At 41.1% G+C, this 23,636-nt stretch overlaps 2 protein-coding genes across 3 annotated transcripts; one reads left to right on the top strand and one right to left on the bottom strand.

The window, feature by feature from the left end:
• The first annotated feature begins 455 nt into the window (after positions 1–455).
• LOC103927665 (disease resistance RPP13-like protein 4) lies at positions 456–16,345 on the top strand. Its single transcript, XM_048567539.1, has 4 exons — positions 456–1,149; positions 1,456–1,758; positions 13,490–15,236; positions 15,538–16,345. The coding sequence occupies exons 1-4, from the start codon at positions 456–458 to the stop codon at positions 16,343–16,345; spliced, it is 3,552 nt and encodes a 1,183-aa protein (XP_048423496.1).
• Positions 16,346–16,631: 286 nt separating this feature from the next.
• Positions 16,632–21,090, bottom strand: LOC103927666 (tonoplast dicarboxylate transporter). Of its 2 annotated transcripts, none has more exons than XM_048567583.1 (6): positions 20,520–21,090; positions 18,288–18,780; positions 17,757–17,800; positions 17,580–17,675; positions 16,957–17,470; positions 16,632–16,839 (listed from the first exon to the last, which is right to left on the bottom strand). In XM_048567583.1, exons 1-6 carry the CDS (start codon positions 20,940–20,942, stop codon positions 16,802–16,804), a joined length of 1,608 nt encoding a protein of 535 aa, XP_048423540.1. In that variant the 5' UTR covers positions 20,943–21,090; the 3' UTR covers positions 16,632–16,801. The 2 variants fall into 2 exon arrangements, with proteins under 2 accessions (XP_048423540.1, XP_048423541.1); XM_048567584.1 differs by having other exon boundaries at positions 18,288–18,765; positions 20,520–21,088.
• Positions 21,091–23,636: the final 2,546 nt, after the last annotated feature.

The raw sequence follows: 23,636 nt of genomic DNA, 5'->3' as shown, positions 1-23,636 counted from the left end.
GGAAATGAGCAAAACATCAAAAGTATACACTTTCGATATCACCAAAGCCGATGCAATTTTTGATCAATTAATAGCAGCAAAAATCATCAAGCTTCAGCCAGGGCACGTTATCCCTAAGGCCGACGAATTGAAGGGCAAGATATACTGCAAGTATCATAATTCTAATAAGCATGCAACCAATAATTGTGTTGTATTCCGAGACACAATTCAAAGTTAGATCAAGAAAGGAAAGTTAAAATTCTCGGAGAAGCAGATGGCAGTCGACGTCAATCCCTTCCCTTCAACAACAATTGGTATGGTGGATGCTCATCTTCCTAAAAACAAAGAAAAAGGGAAGACCGAATACGTCCCGGTGCAGCATATCCGTAAACGGAATGGTCAAACAAGACTAAAGATTGATTTATTTTCAAATGCACCACCTACAGAACGCTTGGGGCCACACCATCGATGAGCCTATGACGGGGTCGACTTCCGACGAAACTCATGAATCAAGGGTTTTATGCGACCATTGTAAAACACCAGTCGAACCTGGGAAGCAGACATCTTCGACACCATCCACGGCCCCTACAACATCACCAAGGGAACTTGGTAATGGTCCCCGACGCCAAGTGTTTGAGAGACTTGGCCCACAGGTACGACCAAAAGACCAGGCCTCAGTCAGGCGGCGTCTTGACTTCGACGTACCTTTCTATAATGAGGATTATTACTCGCGTAATACCAGCAGTTTGGGCTCCCCAGCCGATCGAAAAACTTTCAAACCACCTAAGACATCGGATCAACGCTGGTATAGTTACAATTCTCCGACTGGCTTATATACGGTGTTGTCTAAATCTCAAAAACGTCGTCGCCAACAGATAGATTGCATGGCTCAACGACGAGAAGTGCAGACCAGCCATGCCAACCGGTGGCAACCAAAAAAGGATGTGGAAAGCATTAGTGAACGGCCAACCCCGACTTTCATGACCGAGTTAGTCGAAGGGAGAAAAGTAGCGGCTCCCGGCTTTGAAATCACTATTGAAGAGTCTGAGAAACGTATCAAGCTTCTTCTCCGGCCTGGGGAGATGAGAGCTCGTCTCGAGCATTTTAGACAAGAGGCCGAAAGCAAACTTTCTCCGTTACCACCGCGCAAGCCGTTCATCAAAATACGACGTAATTTACACCCTCCATTCCTCGGTGAATCCCTGGAGTACATGCGAGAGTTTCATAAGAAATATTCCGCCAATGACCTGTACGAACTACTCAGGGCGTGTCAGGAAGCCCTCGACCTAGCTCTAACTTGCCCTGATGCCGAGCAAATTATTCAGAAAACTTCCGACCCAGCAATCAAAGCTAGATTCCAACATATACGGGAGGCTCGGGTCCTTGGTTTTGAGGTCGATCCTTACACAGATATTGACGATGCCGAATTACCCTTTTCACTCGAAGACCTTCAGCATTTACGCTATCATTTTGAAGTTTTCTCGGCTGTATCTCTCTTCGGCCTCACAGCCGACGAGGAAAAAAGGATAGCACTATTGGATACATATTTAGACACGAGGAACGCCCGTATCGCCTATGAAGAACGAGCTCGTAAAACACTGGACCACAATAAATCTTCGGCAATAAACATAGTCGAGGAAAATAGCCAAAACAAACTCGACTCGGTCAACACGCCTCAGTTGCCGGTCCACACCAAGGCACTCAAAAGTTCGATTAAGGATGTTCCGCCAACTGCTACTATGGTTACTTCTGTGAAAGACGACGACCACGATCCGATGGGTCCCTCGGTCCTTGAACATATGGAGATCAGTATGGTCCACGTCCTACCAACTGAGTTCCAACCAAGTACCCACCAGTCAAATTTCTTGGACAGGGACGTGGTTGCTGAAGAAGCAACACAAGTAGATTTCGTCGCAAACGACGACGATAAGGAAGTCCGAAACGAGGACAACCTTAAGGCAGCTTTGGCCGAATTATTTCCCTGTTCCTCCTCGGTTAATCTCCAACACCTCAAGCCGTTATACGTCACGGCTCACATCGAAGGATTTCCCATTTCTAAAGTGTTTGTCGACTGTAGAGCCACAGTCAACATTATGCCGATGTCCGTCATGAAGGCTCTACGCCGTTCTGATAATGAACTCATCCCGTCAAGTATCACTATGAGCAGCTTCGTTGGTGACAAGTCTCAGACCAAATGAGTGCTCCCGTTGGAAGTCAGCATTGCGGGTCGTCACCACATGACGGCATTCTTTATAATTGACTCCAAAACCGACTATAACACATTACTTGGCCGCGATTGGATCCACCAAACCAGTTGCATTCCTTCATCACTATACCAAGTTCTCATCTTTTGGGATGGCAAATCGGTCGTAGTATACCCAGCCGATAATCAACCATTTGAAACCAACATGATTCAGGCTCGCTATTACGATGATCACGTCGACTACATCACCCTCCAAGGCCTTAACGAGGATGGGCGGCTGACGAGAATTTTGGTACAGAAAGTTATTGAGGTCGGCGCCGAGACTGTCCAACAGGATTCGGCGAGACTTGGCTTGGCAGATTTAGTCACCAATGCCGATGATTGATAACACCAAGCAAGAACGGCGTCAGGCTGTGGTTTCATCGACAATGGAACGTCTGCTGGCCCATTGGTACGCCATTACCAAGCAACCAAATTCCGGCATCAATTTAATCGAATTTTTGGCCGAAGTGGATAACGGCCCCGTTCTATCTTTTGATAAAGGTCAGGCCGCACCAGCCGAACTCGAAGACAATCGGCCCCAAGTTAAGGACCCATTAGAAGAAGTTAATGTAGGCACGGCCGATGATCCTCGAACATTGTTTATCAGCGCGTTACTCCCACCGTCTATGAAGGTCGAACTCCATAAATTACTCCAGCAATTTAGAGATTGCTTCGCGTGGAACTACCATGAAATGCCAGGCCTCGATCGAAACCTTGTAGAGCATGAGCTACGCATCAAGGATGGGTGTAAGCCTTTTCGACAACCCCCTCGCCGATTTTCGATCGAGGTACAACTTGGCATCAAAGAGGAATTAGTTCGGCTTCTAAAAATCGGGTTTATTAGGACAGCTTGGTACGTCGAATGGTTGGCCAATATCGTCCCAGTGTTAAAGAAAAACGGAGCCCTTCGCATTTGCATCGATTTCCGTAATCTAAATCTGGCCACTCCCAAGGATGAATATACAATGCCAATCTCAGACTTGCTAATTGATGCCGCAGCTAATCATGAATTGCTATCTTTTATAGACGGCCATGCGGGTTACAACCAAATTTTCATCGCCGAAGCCGACGTCCACAAGACGACTTTCCGTTGCCCGGGGGCACTCGGTACTTACGAATGGGTGATCATGCCATTCGGCCTCAAGAATGCCGGCGCCACATACCAACGAGCCATGAATATGATATTCCACGACTTAATCGGTACAATCGTCGAAGTTTATATCGATGATGTGGTGGTAAAGTCTAAACGCCGCCAAACGCACTTGGATGATCTGCGGCAAGCGTTCCTTCACATGCGCAAGAATAATCTCAAAATGAACCCGGCCAAGCGTGCCTTTGGTGTTTCGACCGGTAATTTCTTAGGATTTTTGGTGCACCATCGCGGCATTGAAGTCGATGAAAATAAAGCTCGCGCAATCATTAGCGCCCCACCTCCGACAACAAAGAAACAGCTCCAGTCATTACTCGGGCAGATAAATTTCCTTCGCCACTTCATCGCCAATTCGGCCGGTAAGATGAAGGCATTCTCTACGCTCCTTAAACTTAAGGATACCGACAAATTTAAATGGCGCGAAAAGCATCAAAATGCATTTAAGCAAATCAAGGTGGCCCTTTCCACCCCACCCGTGCTAATTCCGCCTTGTCGCGGCAAACCCCTTAAATTATACATTTCGGCAGCCGCTGAATCCATTGGTTGTCTCCTCGCGCAAGATAACAATGTAGGGCGTGAACAAGCTGTCTTTTATCTCAGCCATAATCTGAATCCACCAGAACTCAATTATTCACTTGTCGAAAAACTTTGCTTAGCTTTGTTTTTTGCCGCATCTAAGCTTCGGCACTACATGCTCCCATCAGTTACGCAGGTCATCGCCCAAACAGACGTAATTCGTTACATGCTCACTCGACCCATCGTCAAAGGTCGAATCGGGAAATGGACGCTCGCCTAATCCGAGTTCAGCCTTCAGTACGTACCCCAAAAGGCCGTCAAGGGGCAAGCCCTCGCCGACTTCTTGGCCCAACACCCTTCCCCTTATGGTTTTGGGGGAGACGACGTCGACATCGGTTTGGTCCCAACACGTGATAACCATTGGACTATGCATTTTAATGGTTCCAATACTTCGACCTCGGCGGGTGTTGGTATTGTAATTTAGTCACCCGACCACTACCGAATATGAAGCCCTCATCATCGGCCTCCACGTTTTACACGATCTACGGGCCTCCCACGTTCTCGTCCTCGGTGATTCTGAACTTATGATTAACCAACTAAATGGCATGTTTCGTTGCATGAGTTATACTTTAGCGCCCTATCACATGGTCGCCACCTACCTGGCCGAGTCGTTTGAACGAATTACATTTGAACATATTTCATGTATTCACAACACGGACGCCGACGAACTCGCCCAGATCGCCTCCGGAGCACAACTCACGGGGGGCAAGCTAGGCCGAATAGCAGCCACAAGTCTGCGGTCGTACCCAGCCTTGATCAATCGGCAAACTCTCCAGCACGCACACGTAATACGCACAAGGGTGATGTCGCTCCCATCCCTACTAGAACGAGGAGACCCCGTAGAAGTATGTGTCGTCGAGATGGAACCAGACAATTGGAGAAAGACGATGCTACGATACCTCGACAACCCCAATGGGAAACACGACCGGAGAATGAAGGTCCTCGCCATGAATTACGTGTCATACCAAAATGAATTATACCGCAAGGGTGAGGACGGGTTACTACTATTGTGCCTCGGCCCACACGAGGCTGCCCAAGCAATGGCTGAGGTACATGAAGGAATTTGTGGGGCACACCAATCTGGACGAAAGATGTGTTGGTTGCTTCGATGACACGGTTATTTTTGGCCCAGTATATTAAAGGATTGCATCGAATATGCCCGAAGATGCGTACCATGCCAAATTCATGGACCCGTGCAGAGAGCCCTGGCCGAATTACTTCACTCGGTCACTAAGCCATGGCCGTTCAAGGGATGGGCAATGGATGTAATTGGCAAAATCACACCATTGTCGGGGGTGGCAAAACACGAGTGGATAATTGTAGCGACTGACTATTTCACTAAATGGGTCGAGGCAAGATCATACGCCGAATTAACGGCCAAAGAGGTATGCAATTTCGTAGAGGAAAATATTGTGACCAGATTCGGCATGCCAGAAACGATCATAACGGACAATGGCACCATATTCACGGCCGATAGGTTTAAGGAATACGCGGCAAGTCTGAATATCCGACTTGAGCAATCTACACCGTACTACCTTCAGGCAAACGGATAGGTCGAGGCAAGCAATAAAGTGTTGATCGGCATCCTCGAAAAAACAGTAAGAGAAAGGCCTGGGTTGTGGCATTTGAAGTTAAATGAAATGTTATGGGCATACCGAACTTCACCCCGATCAGCCACTGGAACCACTCTGTACGCGTTAACTTATGGACACGACGCTATGTTACCGGTCGAGTTGAGTATAAATTCGTTACGAGTAATCGAGCAGAGTAGTTTGTTCAGTGTCGAATATAGTCAAGCGATGCGACAAGAATTAGAAGACTTGGAAGAAAATCGAATCGACGCGGGTAACTTATTGATAGCACAAAAGAAAATTGCCGAGCGAGCGTATAACCAGCGTGTAAGGTAAAAAACGTTCGGCGAAGGAGAATTAGTTTGGCAAACGGTGTTGCCCATCGGGATTAAAGACTCCCGGTTTGGTAAATGGTCGCCGAATTGGGAAGGGCCATTCATTATTCACAAAGTTCTTGGCAATGGGGCATATCATCTCAGAGATCGGACCAGTTCAATTCATAAATTGCCAATTAATGGAAAGTTTTTAAAAAAGTACTATCCAATCACATGGGAAATGCAAGAATAAAAGACCATTGTATTGATAACAAAAGAACAAATACAAAGATAATTTTCTAGGGGGTCGAGGGGAGGAAAGTCTTGAGGGCAGCTTTTAACTCCAGCCACTTCGCTTCGCTCAAAATTATCTCAGCCTGCCTCGTCTTTTTGTTGAACTGCAGTTGCTGGATGTGCCGTGTGCTAGCAGCGAAGGCCGTCAGCCGAGCCCTGTTGGCCTCAAAGTCCTTCTCAAGCTCTGAAGCGGTTGATTATGTGTCAAAATGGGTAGAAGCCAAGGCCACCCGGACTAATGATTCTAAAGTGGTTGCAGATTTTATTAGAACTAACATTTTTGCAAGGTTTGGAATGCCACGAGTGATCATTAGTGATGGAGGGTCACACTTTTGCAATCGGACCACTGAAGCGTTATTGAGGAAATACCATGTCACCCATAAGGTTTCTACACCTTACCATCCTCAAACGAATGGCCAAGCCGAGGTTTCCAACCGAGAGATCAAGCAAATACTTGAGAAGACCGTTGGGCCAACAAGGAAGGATTGGAGCTTACGGTTAGATGATGCACTTTGGGCGTATCGTACGGCGTACAAAACCCCCATTGGGATGTCCCCCTTTCGACTTGTCTATGGCAAGGCGTGCCATCTTCCCGTTGAATTAGAGCACAAAGCACTTTGGGCCATCAAGAAGTTTAACATGAACCTCGATGAAGCGGGAAGTCAAAGGAGATTGCAATTAAATGAGCTTCATGAGATAAGGCACGAGGCGTACGATAATGCAAGCATTTACAAGCAAAAGACCAAAGCTTTCCATGACAACATGATTCGTGGGAAATCATTCTCAATTGGGCAGAAAGTGTTATTATTCAATTCCCGTTTACGTTTATTTCCTGGTAAGTTACGTTCTAAGTGGATTGGACCATTTGTTATTACTAATGTTTTTGTTCATGGTGCAGTCCAAATCCAAAGCCTGAAAACAGGACACGAATTCAAGGGGAACGGGCATCGTTTGAAGCCCTATTATGACACCTTTGTGGAGCATGCCGTGGATGACATACCCTTGGAAGCCGTGGGCTCCAATCTGGAGTGATTGGGTTCTTCGTCCGGCTGCAAGACGTAAAAGAAAGCGCTACTTGGGAGGCAACCCAATACACTGAATAAAACAAAGCATGTTCATTAATTTCCGAGAAATTACAAGTGAAAAAAAAAAAATAACAAAGAGAAGATGGAGCCTTCACAAAGGTTGTTTACGTGAAGCCCCACTACGGGGCAAAACTCTCGGAGCGGGAGGCATAGGAGTGGGAGGCATCGAAGATAGATCATTCAAGGCCTCAATACTTGGTGGAATGCTAGATGACGCAGGAAACATGTGCCTCTGGAAGAAAGCCGCAAACCTTTGACGGTCACTTTGAATTCGACCTTCAGATTCTTGCAACTCATCAAGCTTCCTCTTCAAGCCTGTCGAATAATTATTTGCAAGCACGTGCAAACTTCTATTCTCGTGCTTAAGCTGTTTGATCTCTTGCTTGAGATTTTCCACCTCTGCCATCAATGATTCAACTTGACGGGATCGAGCAAGTAGGCGTTGACCCATGTTGGACACAGAGCTCGCACACTGAACATTGAGAGCTAGGGACTCTTGAACGGCCAACTCATCGGACCGTCCTGAAAGCAGCTGACTATCTTTAGGAGTGAGAAGGTTCCTAGCTACTATCGTAGCTGTTGTTGCATCCGTCATCACGGAGTCTTCACCTGTAAGAGAGCCATTAGAAGATAAGAAAGACGAGCACCATACATTACCCTGACGCGGCACAACCGGATCACTGCTGAGACTCAAATCTAAGCAAATGTTAGATGGGTTAGCCATTTTCAAAGATGTTAAAAGAGAAGGGTTGGATGGAGTAAAATCTCAAAGGGCTGGAGACGATTTTCACGAATGGGCAATATTCAAAGTGTGCATGTGAGAGGTGATCGATCACCTCTATAAAGGGAGAGACGACACAATCGCCGATTCAAATTGAAGAGACACCACTCTTCAAAGCCGGATTTTCTTGCGGAAATTTCGCCAACTCTTCAGACGCAATCCCGACTTTTCAGATAAAGCGTGCAACTTTGTCAAAAGATCTCTGACAAAGTTGAAGACGCGTGGAGGCCGAGAATGCAGCTACACACTTTTGCCGACAAGCGTGGGTGACAAAGCCGCAATCCCGACTTTTCAGATAACGCGTGCAACTTTGTCAAAAGATCTCTGACAAAGTTGAAGACGCGTGGAGGTCATTGCCGCATCCGCACTACTACTTGCCATTACAATTCCTATATACATCAACATTCATGGCAAGGCATACACCCAAAAACGCATGACTTTTCTTCTCGGCCGAGAATGTAGCTGCAACCAAACCTCTCAACATGCTCGGTTTTCTTCTTCTCTTGAGAATACCTATTCAACCATTGATGTACCCCCAAAGAAGATACCAGATGCCTGGAGTACAGATGAGGCAAGAGGAAACGGTGGATCGAAGCATGTGGAGACAAGCGCAACAAATATATGTGCTGATTCATTCGCTGCTTCTGCAAAAGCAAAAGTATCTCATATCATCAAAGGCGAAAGCAAAGGTATCTCATATCATGATCTTTCCCTGTCTTTTCCTTTGTCCTTGTTATTACTCGCATGGCAAAGTGAAGTGAGCAATCAGCCGACACTTGGAGTCAGTCTTCCGATCTGGAACCGACTACCTGGAATCTATTCCCTGGTTGCTTACCTAGCGTTGCTCTCGAGTAGTCATCTTCAAAGGTTGATACACTTCCAGAGAAGAGACCACATCTGCTTGGAGAACAGCTAAGACGAGTCACAAGGAAACATCAATCTTGTGGATAGTCAACAAACGCAACAACTGCATATGCTGAGTTATCCTCTAACCCTCTTCAATACGAATTGGAAAGATTGAACAAAGAAACAGGTCATCACCTCCACCTCGTGCTTGCCTGCCATGTGTCAGAATCCTCCAGCTCAGTTCAAGATTAGCCTGTGGAAAAACTCAAGATCAAGCCTCAATGCAATCACCAAGGAGAAGAAGGAATTTACACTCCATAACCAGATTTGCGTCCCTAAACCTCTTCTCTTTGTTATTTACATTCTGCCCTGTTTAATGAGTTTAGTTGCTGTTTTGTGTTTGCTTGTGTTTAGTGTGGTTTTTAAGCTTAAAACATTGAGGACAATGTTTGATTGAAGTGTGGGGGGTAACTAAGTATGTTGATGCAAATTCGTTGGATTTTATCACCCATAACTTCAAGTGTTGTTCCTTGCTGTTTTAAAATGTTTTTAAGCTGATTTGGAGTGTTTTAGTGTGTTTTGTTTTATAACTCCGAAAATCACATAAAAATTTGAAAAACATGTTTTGAAAAGCCTAAAAAGAGTGTTTTGAGTCGTTTTTGTGTGTTTGTGTCTTAGGGTACCTTCCAACACAATGATGAGGATTTGGTTTTTAATTGCATGACTGTTAAGAAGAGTTATAAACGTGGAGAAAAGTTTGATATACTCTTGGTATATGCTTGGTTATGGTTATAATGTATGACTTCACATGCAATCCTAAAAGAAAAATTAGTTTTTGTAACATGCTTGAAGGAAGGAACTCAAACAAACGCTACAACCTTGTGAGACTTGAGCCTAAACGTTATTTGGAGAGTTAAAATATGTGCATTATTGTTTCTAAAGTCGTTGCATGATCTCATTATTCTTTGCTTGGTTACTACTTAGAAGGCGTTTCATCATATAGTTCCAAATGCTAGAACTCATGCCCATTTCATTCAAAGCATGTTATTGATTTGCATAACACATATTCAAGAAGAAGTTGTGTAGTGACCACCACCAAAGCCAAATTGCCGTGTATCCTACTTCATTTTTTGTTAAGTTAACCCCGTTGAGCCTTGTTAAGCCTTTATTCCTTGTTAACCCACATTATCCTCACTAGCCTAGTTTAGGACAGTCCACACCCTTGTTCTTAAAAGATAGTGAGCATGACTTAAATGAATTCCTTTTGAGTTACATTATGCAAGAAAATGAGTGTGGGAGGGAATGTTTGTTCTTAAGTTTATATGTATGTTTTGAGATTCAAAAGAAAAGAAAAAAAGAAAGAAAGAAAAAAAAAAAAAAAAAAAAAAAAGCTTGACAAGATGTAAGAATGAGTGATTAAGTGTTGAATGTTGAAGAAAGGGTCCAAAACACCAAATCTGGCCCTAAATTGTCTAAATTTTCCCTTTTTGTTCAAAAGTTGAGTTTTCATTCAAAAGTGAATTCTAAAGTTGATTCGAATGCTTTGCTCACTATTTCTTTAAGAACCTTTGTTTTCCATATCCCTTCTTTGTTAGCCAAACACCCCAAGCCCCATTACAACCCTTGACTTCTATCTTGAGTGTTGTGCATTTCAATTTGTAGAGTTTGAATTGGGTATGAGCATATGGTGTCACTGGTTCTCGCGTCTAAGTAGTAGCATTCCATTCATGAGATCATATCTAAACATGCTTATTAACTCCAGAAATTGTTTTCTTTGTGATACATATATGTGAGTGTTCGTTTTCATGTTTACATCAATCTTCTCACATATGACTAGATTAGGGTGTGTAGTTAGAAAATCTGAGTGAAAATTGAGTGCATATCTTGTAAGGAATTGAGCAAATTCTCTAAGGCATGTTACTACATTCAAAACATGGTTTTAAATGCTTAATTGTGAACTAGTATGTGGTGACTATGATTAAGAATGTACTTAAGTGTGAAGATGACTAAAATCTGTGGAGATAATGAATTTTGAACATGTCATGTGCATTGGAAATCCCTGAGGCAACGTTGGAAGGGGTAGGTTGTGTTTTGTTCATTTTTGTCTAGTTTCGTGTTCTTTTGTTGTTTTCTTTTGCTCGAGGACTAGCAAAAGCTAAGTGTGGGGGAATTTGATAGGAGCATATTTAGGCAACTTAGTTGGCTTGTTCTTGTGCATTTACGTTGTTATTTCTTAGTTCTTTAAGTCTTTTAAGTTATTTTCGTATGTTTTCAGGTTCTCAGGGCTAAAGGAGCAAAGAAGTGCATTTTGGAGCCTTTTGGAGCACTTTTGGGCTAAGAATGGATAGCTTATGCTTGGAGCCAAAGTGTTGGACGAAATTGAAGGCCTTATATGCACTTTAGGACATAAAACAAAGGGCCTAGCCCAATCAAACAATCCTTTGAGCCATGCAAAACCTCTAGCCCAATCAAACAATCCATCAAAGCCATGCAAAACCACCATTCACACACACTTCACACAAACAACAATCCCTTGCCTTGCATCCTCTTCATTTCCAGCATTCCACACCATCATTGCAGCCACATTCTTCCATTCCCACTTCATCATTGCACCACATTTTCCCTCTTTAATCCACATGCATTCTTCATCATTCACCTTAGCTTTAATTCACATGCATTCACATTCAATTCCAGCACCAAACATCCCTTTGCCATATCCCCCTTTGCATTTCCAGCTTCCCACTTCATCATTGCACCACATTCTCCCTCTTTAATCCACATGCATCTTTAATCATTCACTCACATGCTTTCCCATGATGCAATTCAGCCACATGCACCCAAACAAAGCCTTTGCCGTGCATAACCCATCCCATTTCCAGCTTTCCCCCTTCATAAAACAGCCAACCAATTCAGCCACATGCATTCCCTCTTTAATCATTCCCTCCTAGCTGTCATATTCCCTCTTTTAATCATTCATCCACCTATAAATAAGCATCCATTGCAGCCACAAAGGATGATTCCATTACCACAACACAAACACAAATCCTAAAAGCTTTGCCGTGCACCCCACTTCCATTTCCAGCATCTTCTCTTCCATTTCCATCACTCCCCATCCCTCCAAAACACTACCCAACCATTCCCCACTCCATTCCACATACAAACACCAACCCAAAACCTATCCTTAGACCTTGTGCCGCAACAAAGAGGAGGAGAAGGGCCTAAACGTTCATACAATTCAAGTTTGAGTTGTTGGAATTTTTAGGTGTTTCTTTTCCTTGATTTCAATGATTAAATTTACTTATCTTTGTCTTGTACGTATGAGGAACTAAACCCCCCTTGGCTAGGGGGGGATTCGAAATACATGTTTATGCTTGCGATATGATTTGATTACTTCTAATTGCGTTTCTTAAGTTGTGAATTCAATTTACTTATCTACGTGAGTTACATTGATTTGTGTATGTTGGTTGAGAGTGCACGCTTAATTTTCATGCATAAATTGGATGCTAGGATATAAGGAAATTTCACCTAATCGTTATGGAATTATATTCACAAGTAATAAAGGTTGATGATCTCAATCGCGTTAAGTAAATTCTTGGCATAAGTTTCATGCAATCATAGTAACAAGTGCTTCGTCAATGCTTATGGTTTTCATAGAACTTAACGATTCTTGCTTGTATCCCTATTATGCAATCATGTAGGGGACTTGTGGGGAATGTTTTGGGTTGTCGTATGCAATCATCCAATTCAATAACGTTAGGAAAATCTGAGGGTTAATTAGTGCAATTCACGGTTAATCTGGGGCGTTGAGAATTCATGGTTTATTGAAAAGCAATTAGAAATCGTTTTGTGTGCAAGTATAACATGTGTGGAGATGAACCCCTTAGCTAGCTTCCCATCCATTCAATTCCATCAAATTCGTTTTTACAATCTGTTCATTTTACAAAGTTTTAAGTTTTGTATTTAATTTCGTCTAAACCTCAATCCCCCCCCATATTTTGTTTAGTCTTAGTCATTACAATCTATCTTATTTTGTGTTTTTAAGTATTTGGAGTCTTGTGGACTTGTTTTGAGTCTTTTGGTTTGTCTTAGTGTTTTTAAACTTTAGTTTTGCATTCTTTGGGTCTAGTTTGGTGTCTTATATTGTGTTTTTACGTTTTTGAGTCAAATCCAAGTGATTAACAATCCCTCCTAATCCCCGGTCCAGAACGATCCCTACTTACATACTTCACTACAACTGATAAAAAGAGGGTTAATTTGTGTGCTTATAAATCTCACATCATTTCCTTCTTCATGGCTGATTCCTTATCTTCCAAGTCTTTGATTTAATTCTTCCAGATGTTAAGCACATTCCTATCCCTTCTTGAACTTCAAATGCATCCATCCACCTTGCTCCATGCATATGCTATTCATTCCAAGCCCAAAACTGCTTCAAATAGCTCCAAATTGCACTTTCTTGCCAACTTTGCCATTTAAACCTATAAACACACGACTTAAAACACTATAATAAATGGAAATAACTATGTAAATGCAAGAAAACAAGCCAACTAATTCGCATAAATATGCTCTTATCACATCCTCCGACATCACACTTTGTCAATCAGACCTAAAGCTTTTCTTGAAAACATAGCTTTTTTTTTACACAGTACAGCGCACGAAGCTCAGTTCTGTTTTAATTTCAAAAGTGAGCTTGAGAAGATGAAGAACTGGCTTGGAAAAATGAATTGCTTAGTTGTCGACGCAGACAAGAAACTGAAACTGTCGTCTGAACAGGAAACGGTCAAGAAATATTTGGGTGAGCTAAGGGAAGTGATTTATGAAGCCGACAACGCATTGACGGATTGCCTGATCAGAGAGGAAGAAAAGAAGAAAAAGACGTTCTTCTCATGCTTGTTGCCTCTGGAGCCGGTTTTCCCGTATCAGATGGGCAGGAGGTTGACGAACATTAATTCTGATATGAAGAAGGTGCACGACGAGTTGGTCAAGTATTTGAGTGCATCAGCTGCTGCACCAGATAGTATGAGCCAACACATCATCAGCAGCAGGCCATTTGTTGGTTCACTAAACCCACATAAGACATATGGATTGGATGGGGACATAGAAGAGTTGAAAGGGTGGATACTTAAAGACGACGAGAAGGAACCAGCAATGAACTACATTGGCATTGTGGGGATGGGGGGCCTGGGCAAAACCACCCTTGCTCAACAACTCTTTAACGATTCTCAAATCTTGGATCACTTTGAAAAGACAATGTGGGTGTGTGTTTCCGGAAATTTCTGCGAGCAGTGGATCCTGAAAAGGTTACTCAGCAAAGTTAATGAAGAAACGTCTTCCTTGGATAATGATGAAATTTTGCGCAGACTCATCACTGTCCTTAATGGTAAATCCTATCTCATTGTCCTGGATGATGTGTGGCCTTACAAAAACAAATCAGATTGGTTGAAAGACCTGTGCTACAAGCTACCAACATCAGTTGGTAAATCCAGCTGCATCATTATTACCACCAGGAATGAACACGTTGCGCAAAAAATGGTTCTTAGAAACACACAAATTCATTACCATCAACCTCTGAAGAGCAAAGACAGCTGGGATTTATTCAGTGAACATGCATTTCGAAAAAGCAATGGAGAATGCCCTGGTGATCATTATAAAGATGTCTCAGTGCATATCTTGAAGAAATGTGGTGGCCTTCCTCTGGCAATAAAGACTTTAGGAAGCTTATTGTCTGAGAAGGTTGATTCTCCTTTAGAATGGACAGACATTTCGAACAAATTCCATGCACTCACAACCGAAGGAAAAACTGTAGATGTCATCGACTCTCTGCAGTTAAGCTATGATGAACTTCTACATACCAGTCTCAAGCAATGCCTATTTTGCGTCTCCATTTATCCCGAAGACTTCGAGATAGATGCCGAACAGTTGATTCACTGGTGGGTTGGGGAGGGCCTCGTCCAGCAAAAGGATTCAAAAACAGCTATAGAATTGGGATATGAATATCTCGCAGAACTAGTGAACAGATGCCTGCTGGAAGTAGTGGATAGGCGATGGTATGATGGGAAAGTTTATAAGTGCAAGATACACGATATGGTGCGGGAGGTAATTATCAAGATTGCGGGAGAGGAGGCATTTTGCATCTTCAATGAGCAGGGAAAGCTAATGCAGAAACATGAGCAAAATGAGCAAAATGAGCAAAAGCCACGATGGTTCCGTATCAGCGAAGACATGGATGATGACAAGAAGGAATTAGAAGATAATCCAAAGTTGAGGACATTTTTTCTCATGTCAAGCCCTCCTAGTAACTTTGGCAAGAATTTTGGGTTCCTGGAGTCCCTCAGGGTGTTGGACTTGTCTTACTCTAAAGTTGTCGAATATAGCATCACCCAGTCTCCAGGTAGAACGTACTTTGAATTCTTCATCATGCTTTCTAATTTTGATCTATTGAGTGTGTGCACTTGTATATGTGATGTTTGTGCATAAAAAAATGATTATCACACGCCTCTTTTTTCCTTTATGCACACTTACTTTATTCATGACCTTTGGATGGAATAAATCAAAGGAAAAAAATAAACATGAGTGTGTGTAAGAAGAAGAGACATGTAGAAATCATTTTCCACAAACAAAAACACAAAAATGAAACAAAACAAAAAATCCATCTCACATGTTTTATTTAACAGTGACAAGTGCTGAGGATCTCTTCAGCTATATCAGTTCTCTCAAACGCTTAGCATGTCTAAACTTGAGTGGAACTCAGATACGGGAAGTCCCATCTTCGATTCAGAAACTGCTTAACCTCCAGCTTTTGGTGTTGAACGGATGCAAAAAATTAGTCAAAATACACCCATCCATCAAATGTTTGAAGAGGCTCATTGTCTTGGACGTTGGAGATTGTCCCCTTGATTGCCTACCCAAGGGTCTAGGGAACCTCTGTCTTCTACAAGAACTTACCGGATTCAAGGTGGTGAATCCGGCCAAAACACAGGGTTGCGCCCTTCGTGAGCTCAGAGAACTAAAGAACCTAAGAGTTCTTCGAATTGTGCTAAGTGCTGACACTGAAATCTCTCCAGATGAAATAGGCATCCTATCAAGTCTCAGCAATCTCAAGGTCGTTACCATTGATGCTGATGAATGTAAAGAACAGGAAACTTTGGGAAAGTTAGACGGGCTTAAGATGCCTCCAAATCTCAGGGAGCTGTATGTAAGGAATTATCATTCCAACGCAATGCCCAACTGGTTTCATCCGAATGTGCTTTCTGGATTGCAGTATCTCTGTGTTGAGAATTGTGACATTGCGAAACTGACCAGTGATCAGTCCACTTGGAAACATGTTGAGGGTTTGTGTTTGAAGTTGCTGAACTATGAGGAAGATGGGGATAACTTGAGGAAAATTATGCCTGCACTCCGCTACATGGAGATTCGCCATTGTTCAAAGTTCAAAAATCTTCCCCGCGAGGTTGAAGAGGAAGGAGTTTGGAGAAAGAAAAACAGATCAGTGTATAGTGATCAATAACAGCCCAGAAAATCAGCATCTCCATGGAAGCCTCCGATCATTGATTTATCTTGGTTACTCTAGCCTTAAACTTTGTGTGCGATATGTATTGTGGTGTGCTGTTAAAACTTAAATTTGCTTGGGATGTAATGTTATTTTATTAGAGATGATGTAATGGTGTGATCTTGTATAATAAGCAAAAATATATATGCATTAGTTGTACTTTATTTATTTGTTTGGTTTAAAATTAATTTGATTTGATGTACATAATCACACATGTTTATAAGGTTGATCATCTCTGACATCATATATGAAATGTAAATTTAAAATCATGCTTCGAATTCATACAGGTATCTCACAATCACAGATAGACTCACAAATGAATGGAATCATAGGACTATCGCTAACAAAACATGTTCTGCTTTTTGTTATGCTTTGAGATTTTGTGAGACATCGTAACATTATTGAACTTTCAAGTCATTGAACTGGTTCACTTGTCCTAAATACATAAACTCCTGCAATAGCCAAAACTCAATAGTTACTTATGAACTACAACATCAAGTAGAATTAGTGAAGATGAAAATTCATCAAAATTTAAGTGAGTTAAATAATGAAGAAAAAAGGAATGTTACCAAGAGTGGGCATCAAAAGGGACAACACAGCAATCCCAACAATCTTCAATGGCAAGCCAATCTTGATCATATCTTGGATCTCAATGTGGCCAGTGGCGAATCCTACGGTATTTGAAGGAGTTGCCGTAGGAAGCAAGAAAGCAAATTGTGCCCCAATGCCACCCGGAATCATCAGAAGGAGAGGATGCACATGCATACTTTTGGCAATTTGAATTAGGAGAGGAATAATAAGCGTGGCTGTCGCATTGTTTGATGTGATCAACTCAGTGATGGAACTACTTATGAGACACACCGCAGGTGCAATGGCAACATATGGGACTGCCTCCAAAAAATCTAGGGTTTCAGATAATAAATTAGCAAGGCCACTGGATCGAACTCCGTCAGCTATGGCTAAACCAGCACCTAGTAACAATATGATATTCCAGGGTAGCTTCTTGCATTTTTCCCAGTCCATCAACTTCTCACCTTTTTGTTTTTTGCTTGGAATTATGAACAAAAAAGTTGCAATCATAACCTACAAACATTTCGAGTCACACTTGAAAATTTGATCCAACGAAAGGTCTGTGTATACGGCTATTTCGTGTTTAAAGTTAGAACACATAAGAAGAAATGTCAATACTCACACTGACAGTTCCATCTCCGGCACGTCCGTTGAAGAGGACTCCCCAGCCCGGAATATCCTCCGTTATGCTTCTTGTCATCCACAAAACAATCAGCATCTGCAGAAAATGCTAGTCATAATAACTGAAGGACACATCCATACTAAAAAACTATGCGAAACTGAGTACTTGGGGACGCACCGAAAACAAAGCCAGTACCATCTTCTCAGCAAAAGCCATTGGACCTGCCGGTTGCCGCATCAACACTTGTAAGTTGATTTGGAAATATAATTACACAAAAGGTGTTCTCTAGTGCCTAAGATCGGATACTGAACACTGGGCCAAAAGCCAAAAAGAACAGTTTCTAAAAATAAAAAAAAAACCAAAAAGAACATGACCAATACGGTGATACCATGTGTTACCTATTTTATTATGGCATTTGGGGTATTCACAACAATTGCCGTAAAAAAGAGTGGTTTTTTCGAAATTGCTTTTGTAAGAAACATTTTTTCTCATCAACGCTTTAATATCAGTACTTTCATTAGAAACACGTTGATTTTTTATTAAAAGTCCTACTCCCTCAAAAACACATTTAAATTTGTTTTGCCTAATTTAGTTAGAAGCAGTTTTAGTTGTCAAAAAATTCACACACAACAATGTATGATTGACTTAAGATACACCACAATTCGATGTTGATTGCATGTAAGTTGCTCTAAGTTTGAGGGCTCCTACCTAGCAATTCGAGTTCCTTCTTCAAATGGGCTTTGTCTAAATAAACAGAGAGAGCCTGGCCTGAACCCCTTGAGCAATACAAGCAACAAAGCAAACCCCACAAAGCCAAGAACATCAACAATGCCGAAGGGAAGGCGAAACAGAACCAGGTGCTGAAGGTGATCGGAGCTGCTTGTGGGAAATAGCTCTTCCACATTCCAACCAATATGAGATTGACACCTGTCCCCGTCAGAGTGCTCATCCCTCCTATGGTTATGGAGTACAACACCCCCAGAATCACGGCTTTGCAAAAGTTGCTCACAACCACGGATTGGTCGGGACCCGTCGGAAACCGTCGGAGAATGCCAGTGGCTACGGGCATCATCATCACCGCAGTTGCCACGTTGTGCATCCACATGCTGATGAATGCTGCGGTCCCACATATTCCCAGCAGCAGCAATGGTGGATTCAAGGGATCTCCGCAGAACACCAGGGTTATCTGTGTTCTGGAATACTAGGTAAATCAACTTGTCCAATTTGTAAATGTAAAAATAAATACGTCAATCAATATTTAAATAATAATTCAAACATCAAAAAAAATTTCAATGTGCCGTAAATACTGCCCGACTGATCAAGGGTAATAATACATTTTGTTGGAAACTTGAAAAGAAAATCCAACCAATTTTATTATGACACTTGATGTACCGAGTCCTATTTTCGGCACATTAAAAAATTTCTCTCAATCATCAACAACCACATCATATAGTTTCCAAAATTTAGTTTAAATAGATAGTCTCTTTAGCATTACCATAAATTATTCTTGTACATGAAGTCCAAAGTTTGTTTCTCCTTCACTAGTATCGCTTGAATCCAAAAAAGAAATTATTTTGAAAACCCTAAGCGGATAGTATACGACAGGGTTCGAGCACAATGTGGTTGTCACCCTAGTAGGGTTCAGACACTAAGGCACTCAATTCTGAAGTTGTGACACATATTAATGTTGTCGAAAATATATTTATGTTTTCTTTAAACGATGTATTTATGTTTGCTTTATTGAAGCCAATAATATTATGCGGGCGATGTATCACATGAATGGGTTAATACGAGAAAACAACAATGAAAAGAGGACTCACATTCAAGGCCAATCTTTTGTGTACGTTATAATGCTCAACGGCGAGAGCCAAAATAAAGCTTCCAAGAACGAGGGCAATAACATCGTTCGTGTAAGAGTGGGCAACATCATCTGCAGAGGCAATTCCGAAGAGCGGGAAGAGGAAGAGAGGGGACATTGAGGTAACTGGCATCGGCACAGCCTCCGTGAGCCACCAAGCAAACACCCAGGCAAGCACGGCCAACATATTCCGGCTAGCGACGGCGCCATCTAAGTTGACACAGAGGCAAATAACGGTGCTCAAAAGAGGCCCCAGGAGGATGGACAAGTTCTTGGATGGTAGAATGGATTCCAGTGAAGAAGGGTAGCGGATTTGTGAGTTATGGTTTGGATTTGGATCATCAAGTGGGAGAAGTGGGATTTTGGGGTCATTGGAGGGAGGACTATCCATTTGATTCTTGTTGATTTTGGAATGAAATGTATGAGAATTCAAATTCACGTTTCCCTTCTAACGTAACATTTACCATGGATTAGTAAAGCGTTATTGACGCTCCTCTCTTGCATTTCCGTATTCTTGGACAAAAGTGCATTAATTTAGGAAGAAAAAATAGCTAAATATATTTTTTCAATATTTAAAATTTCGATAGGATATAGAAAAACTAATGAAAATGATTTGAAAACTTTGAGTTTTAACGATAAGGACAAAATAAAGGATAAGGTGAATGATACATGATTGACCTCTTAATGTAAAAATGTGATTTTTCGTTAAAGTGAAGAATACCGGAAGCTTTTCATTAAAGTTCCCTATTATATATCTATGGGATTATTCAGTGAACTAACTAGTAAATGACAGATTTCTCAAATCTAATCCAATGAATTTCCGGGCAAACCAAATTTAAAATTATCGTATGTAATAAAATATGGCTGCAATAGCTTTCTACCAAACAAGAAATGCAAAAATAACCGAGGGAAATTGTGAACGAATAGAGAAGTAAAATGTTTGCCATTTGGTCCCTTCCTTTGTTTTTCTCATGTATCTGTACGCTTGTACTAAAATAACCATTAAGCATAATAATCACAGCATAAATAACCATTAAGATGATCCATCTTAGCAGAGAAGCATGGTAGCTAGAGAAACTCACATTCAAGGCCAATCTTCTGTGGATGTTATAATGCTCAACAGCAAGAGCCAATATAAAGCTTCCAAGAAGAAGGGCAATAACATCGTCCATGTAAGATTGAGCAACATCATCAGCAGAGGATATTCCAAAGAAAGGGAAGAGAAAGAGTGGGGACATGGAGGTAATTGGCATGGGCACGGCCTCCGTGAGCCACCAAGCAAACACCCACACCAGCACTGCCAACATGTTCCAGCTGGCCACCGGGCCATCTAGCTTCACACAGAGGCATATGATGGTGCAAAGAAGAGGTCCGAGGAGGATGAAGAAGTTCTTGAGTGTTATAATGGATTTCAAGGATGAATGGAAGCTCTGCGACCGTTGGATTTGATCGTGGAGAGGGAGAAGCGGGGTTTTGGGGTCTTCGGATATTGGATGATGATCCATGTTATTGATGTTGGATTGGATTACGGAAATCACTTGGTTATATAATGCGAGGAAATGGTGCTTTTATATTCGGTTTTGTATACAAAGAAGTAAGGCTTTTCTATCTAGTTATGCATACAAGGAAGTAAGGTTCATTGGTTGGCCGGTGTAGTGTGTCCGTCTTTTTGTCTTTGAGTTTGAGGCTTTTTTATTTATTTATAGATTAATGCCATTTAGACTGACAAATTGTTCATGTTACTGATACACACTCTAATACAAATAAATTCTATAAATTAAAGTGTTTTAAAATATCGCTTATCAAAACATATACAATAGTAGACAAATTTGTCTTTCTTTTTATACATATAATGTCACACGTAGGTATTGTAGATCATATTCATGCGAGTTTTGAATAATATAACTTATATGTAAGAAGTTTTGAGTCATTCATCACTAAAGTAGTAGTAAACAAGTTTGGCTTTCATTTTGGTATTGCTAATTAAATTGGACTTTGCTACTTATTGTCATTTATTCGCTAAGAGTTAGCAAAATTTATATCCAAGAACATGGCAAAGTGTGACATTTTCTAATAGATTACCTCTCATTCAAATTTAGTGCGGGCAAAGAGGCCACGAAACAGAGCCACGTGTGCAGAAAAGGACTACAAATTGCCACAACCATTGAACTTGATAATAATGCAAGGTCCAGTCCGGCTATCATCTGAATGATTGTGCTATATTGTTTTCTTGAAGAAATTTTTAATTATGACGGGAACACAGGTGGTACATTACGTGTTTTTATGTAAGTAGTAGAAAATTATATTTTTTAAGTTATTAACTTTTTGATACACATATTTTATTATTTATATAATGACACGTGGTGTATCATCCTTTGTGACGGTCACACTAAAAAATCTCTCATTTCCTTGGCCTTGAAATGATTTGTCAGTTTACATGGCAGACCCAAATTCATTTTTTCACTGATGATTCACCTTACAGGTAGTTTTGGAGCATTTTTTTAGGATAATGTTAATATGACTATCAATTTTGAATATTGAATTATTATTAATTAACGTACTTATTTTTCTATAAGTATAATCCGATCATGTAAAAATAATACATATCAACCAATAGAAGTTGGACTCTAAACTTCAGTGTAATCTACTGCTCAAATAATAATCACAACTTAGAGGTCGATTTAGCTGGAGCAATCCTAAATCTAGGAATTTAAATGATATTATAATTTGCAGTAAGTTTAATATTTTTTGGTTTTAAAATCTCTACGTCGAGACAATCACAAAAAATAGAAATAAAAACCCATAACTGCCTTGTGGAACACACATTATAGCTATCCAACTTTGTGGTTTCTATCGATCGAGAGGACAAAATTGCCATTATAAGAGCAATAATGCCCAATCAAACACAATCACTAAGGTAGGGGTATAATTATATGTGTGGTCCTCCTCTTCTTTTGGCCTTTTTCCTTCTTTTCCTTTAGTTTTCTTAAAAATGGTAGGGGTATAATTATTGTCATGGCCCCAAGTTTGGTTTTGCCAAATCTTGTTACATGTTCAAAGTCACATGATCAATTATTCTAGCTGCCCTCAATTTCAAAAGATAACGTGTGGGATTGAAAATAAGACCATCAAAACTCATATCACTTAGTGATACGTAATTTGTTGGTGAAAATGACATAAAACACGTATTGGGCAAGGCATTGATGATTCTTCTCCAAGTATCTCACACGAGATCAGGAAATAATGTCAAAATGTGTATAAGTAGGGCATCAATCCTTCATGTGAGGCCATGTACATTTGATTTTATTTTGGAATAACTGAAGAAAGTTGGAGTTACATCATAAAATTAATTGGCAATATGATGAATAGACCAACTTACTTATAAGCTCATATGCAAGGTCCCTCATCCCTTCAATATGGGATTCATTCTCAACACGCCCCCCTCATGTGTGGTAAATTTCAAACCAAACACATGAACAAACACAAACAGGATGACATGAAACGCGTGTGGCCGTTAGGCTTCACACGTGGGACAACCTGCTCTAATATCATGAAAAGTTAAGATTCTACCATAAAAGTCTATGCAAAGTCCCTCCTCCCATCAATGTGAAATTTATTTTCAACAATAACTACTTAATTCTTTCATTTCTCTTCTTTCAAGTTTCAGCCTCACTTTCATTTCCTCTAGCCATGATCTCCACGCGTGAGTATATCTTTCGATTCATCTGTTCATTCACCGCGAGGGAAAGGTCGAGTAACACAAAAAGCTTGAAAATGAGAGTGACTAGGGAAGCTTCCTTCTCTGTTTTCTAGTATGCAGTCCCTAGTAGGTTCAGATGTTCATATTCTCATCAGTCGGACGAAGACTATTGTTGTCTGTTCTTTCGCACTTTGAGAGAGACAGTATTTGAGAAACATTTATATGCTGATCAATTATTCGTCTTTAGTTTTTGGTGGTAAGTCAACTGCATATATTTATGATCATGTGAAAGTGGTTTTATGGGTTTTGGATTGCCAGAGATAATGTGCTAGCAAATAAGAAAGTAAAATAGCACTCAAAAGGAAGTATTGGTTGCAGCTTCTCAGAAAAAAATTTGTTTGATAGTAAATGCACACCCCCGGAATAGTTCAGATGATATTTGTGTGAAAAAATTTATTTAGGTTAGAAAAGATGGGGCTTTACTTTCGGACGCCCAACA

The sequence above is a fragment of a genome, unplaced genomic scaffold (assembly GCF_019419815.1).
Source record: "Pyrus x bretschneideri cultivar Hongxiangsu unplaced genomic scaffold, Pyrus_bretschneideri_v1 Contig45, whole genome shotgun sequence".
NCBI lineage: Eukaryota > Viridiplantae > Streptophyta > Magnoliopsida > Rosales > Rosaceae > Pyrus > Pyrus x bretschneideri.
Note: the sequence above shows the minus strand (reverse complement) of the source record. Positions and strands in the feature narration are given on the sequence as shown.

Excerpts from the sequence above, each read along its gene's own strand:
- LOC103927666 (XM_048567583.1), bottom strand. The coding sequence starts at position 20,942 with ATGGATCATCATCCAATATCCGAAGACCCCAAAACCCCGCTTCTCCCT. Across the intron at positions 18,781-20,519 it reads ACAGAAGATTGGCCTTGAAT|TATTCCAGAACACAGATAAC; the intron begins GTGAGTTTCTCT and ends TGATTTACCTAG. Across the intron at positions 17,801-18,287 it reads GAAGGAACTCGAATTGCTAG|GTCCAATGGCTTTTGCTGAG; the intron begins GTAGGAGCCCTC and ends GGCAACCGGCAG.
- LOC103927665 (XM_048567539.1), top strand. The coding sequence starts at position 456 with ATGACGGGGTCGACTTCCGACGAAACTCATGAATCAAGGGTTTTATGC. Across the intron at positions 1,759-13,489 it reads CGACGACCACGATCCGATGG|CGCACGAAGCTCAGTTCTGT; the intron begins GTCCCTCGGTCC and ends TACACAGTACAG. Across the intron at positions 15,237-15,537 it reads ACCCAGTCTCCAGGTAGAAC|CTATATCAGTTCTCTCAAAC; the intron begins GTACTTTGAATT and ends GGATCTCTTCAG.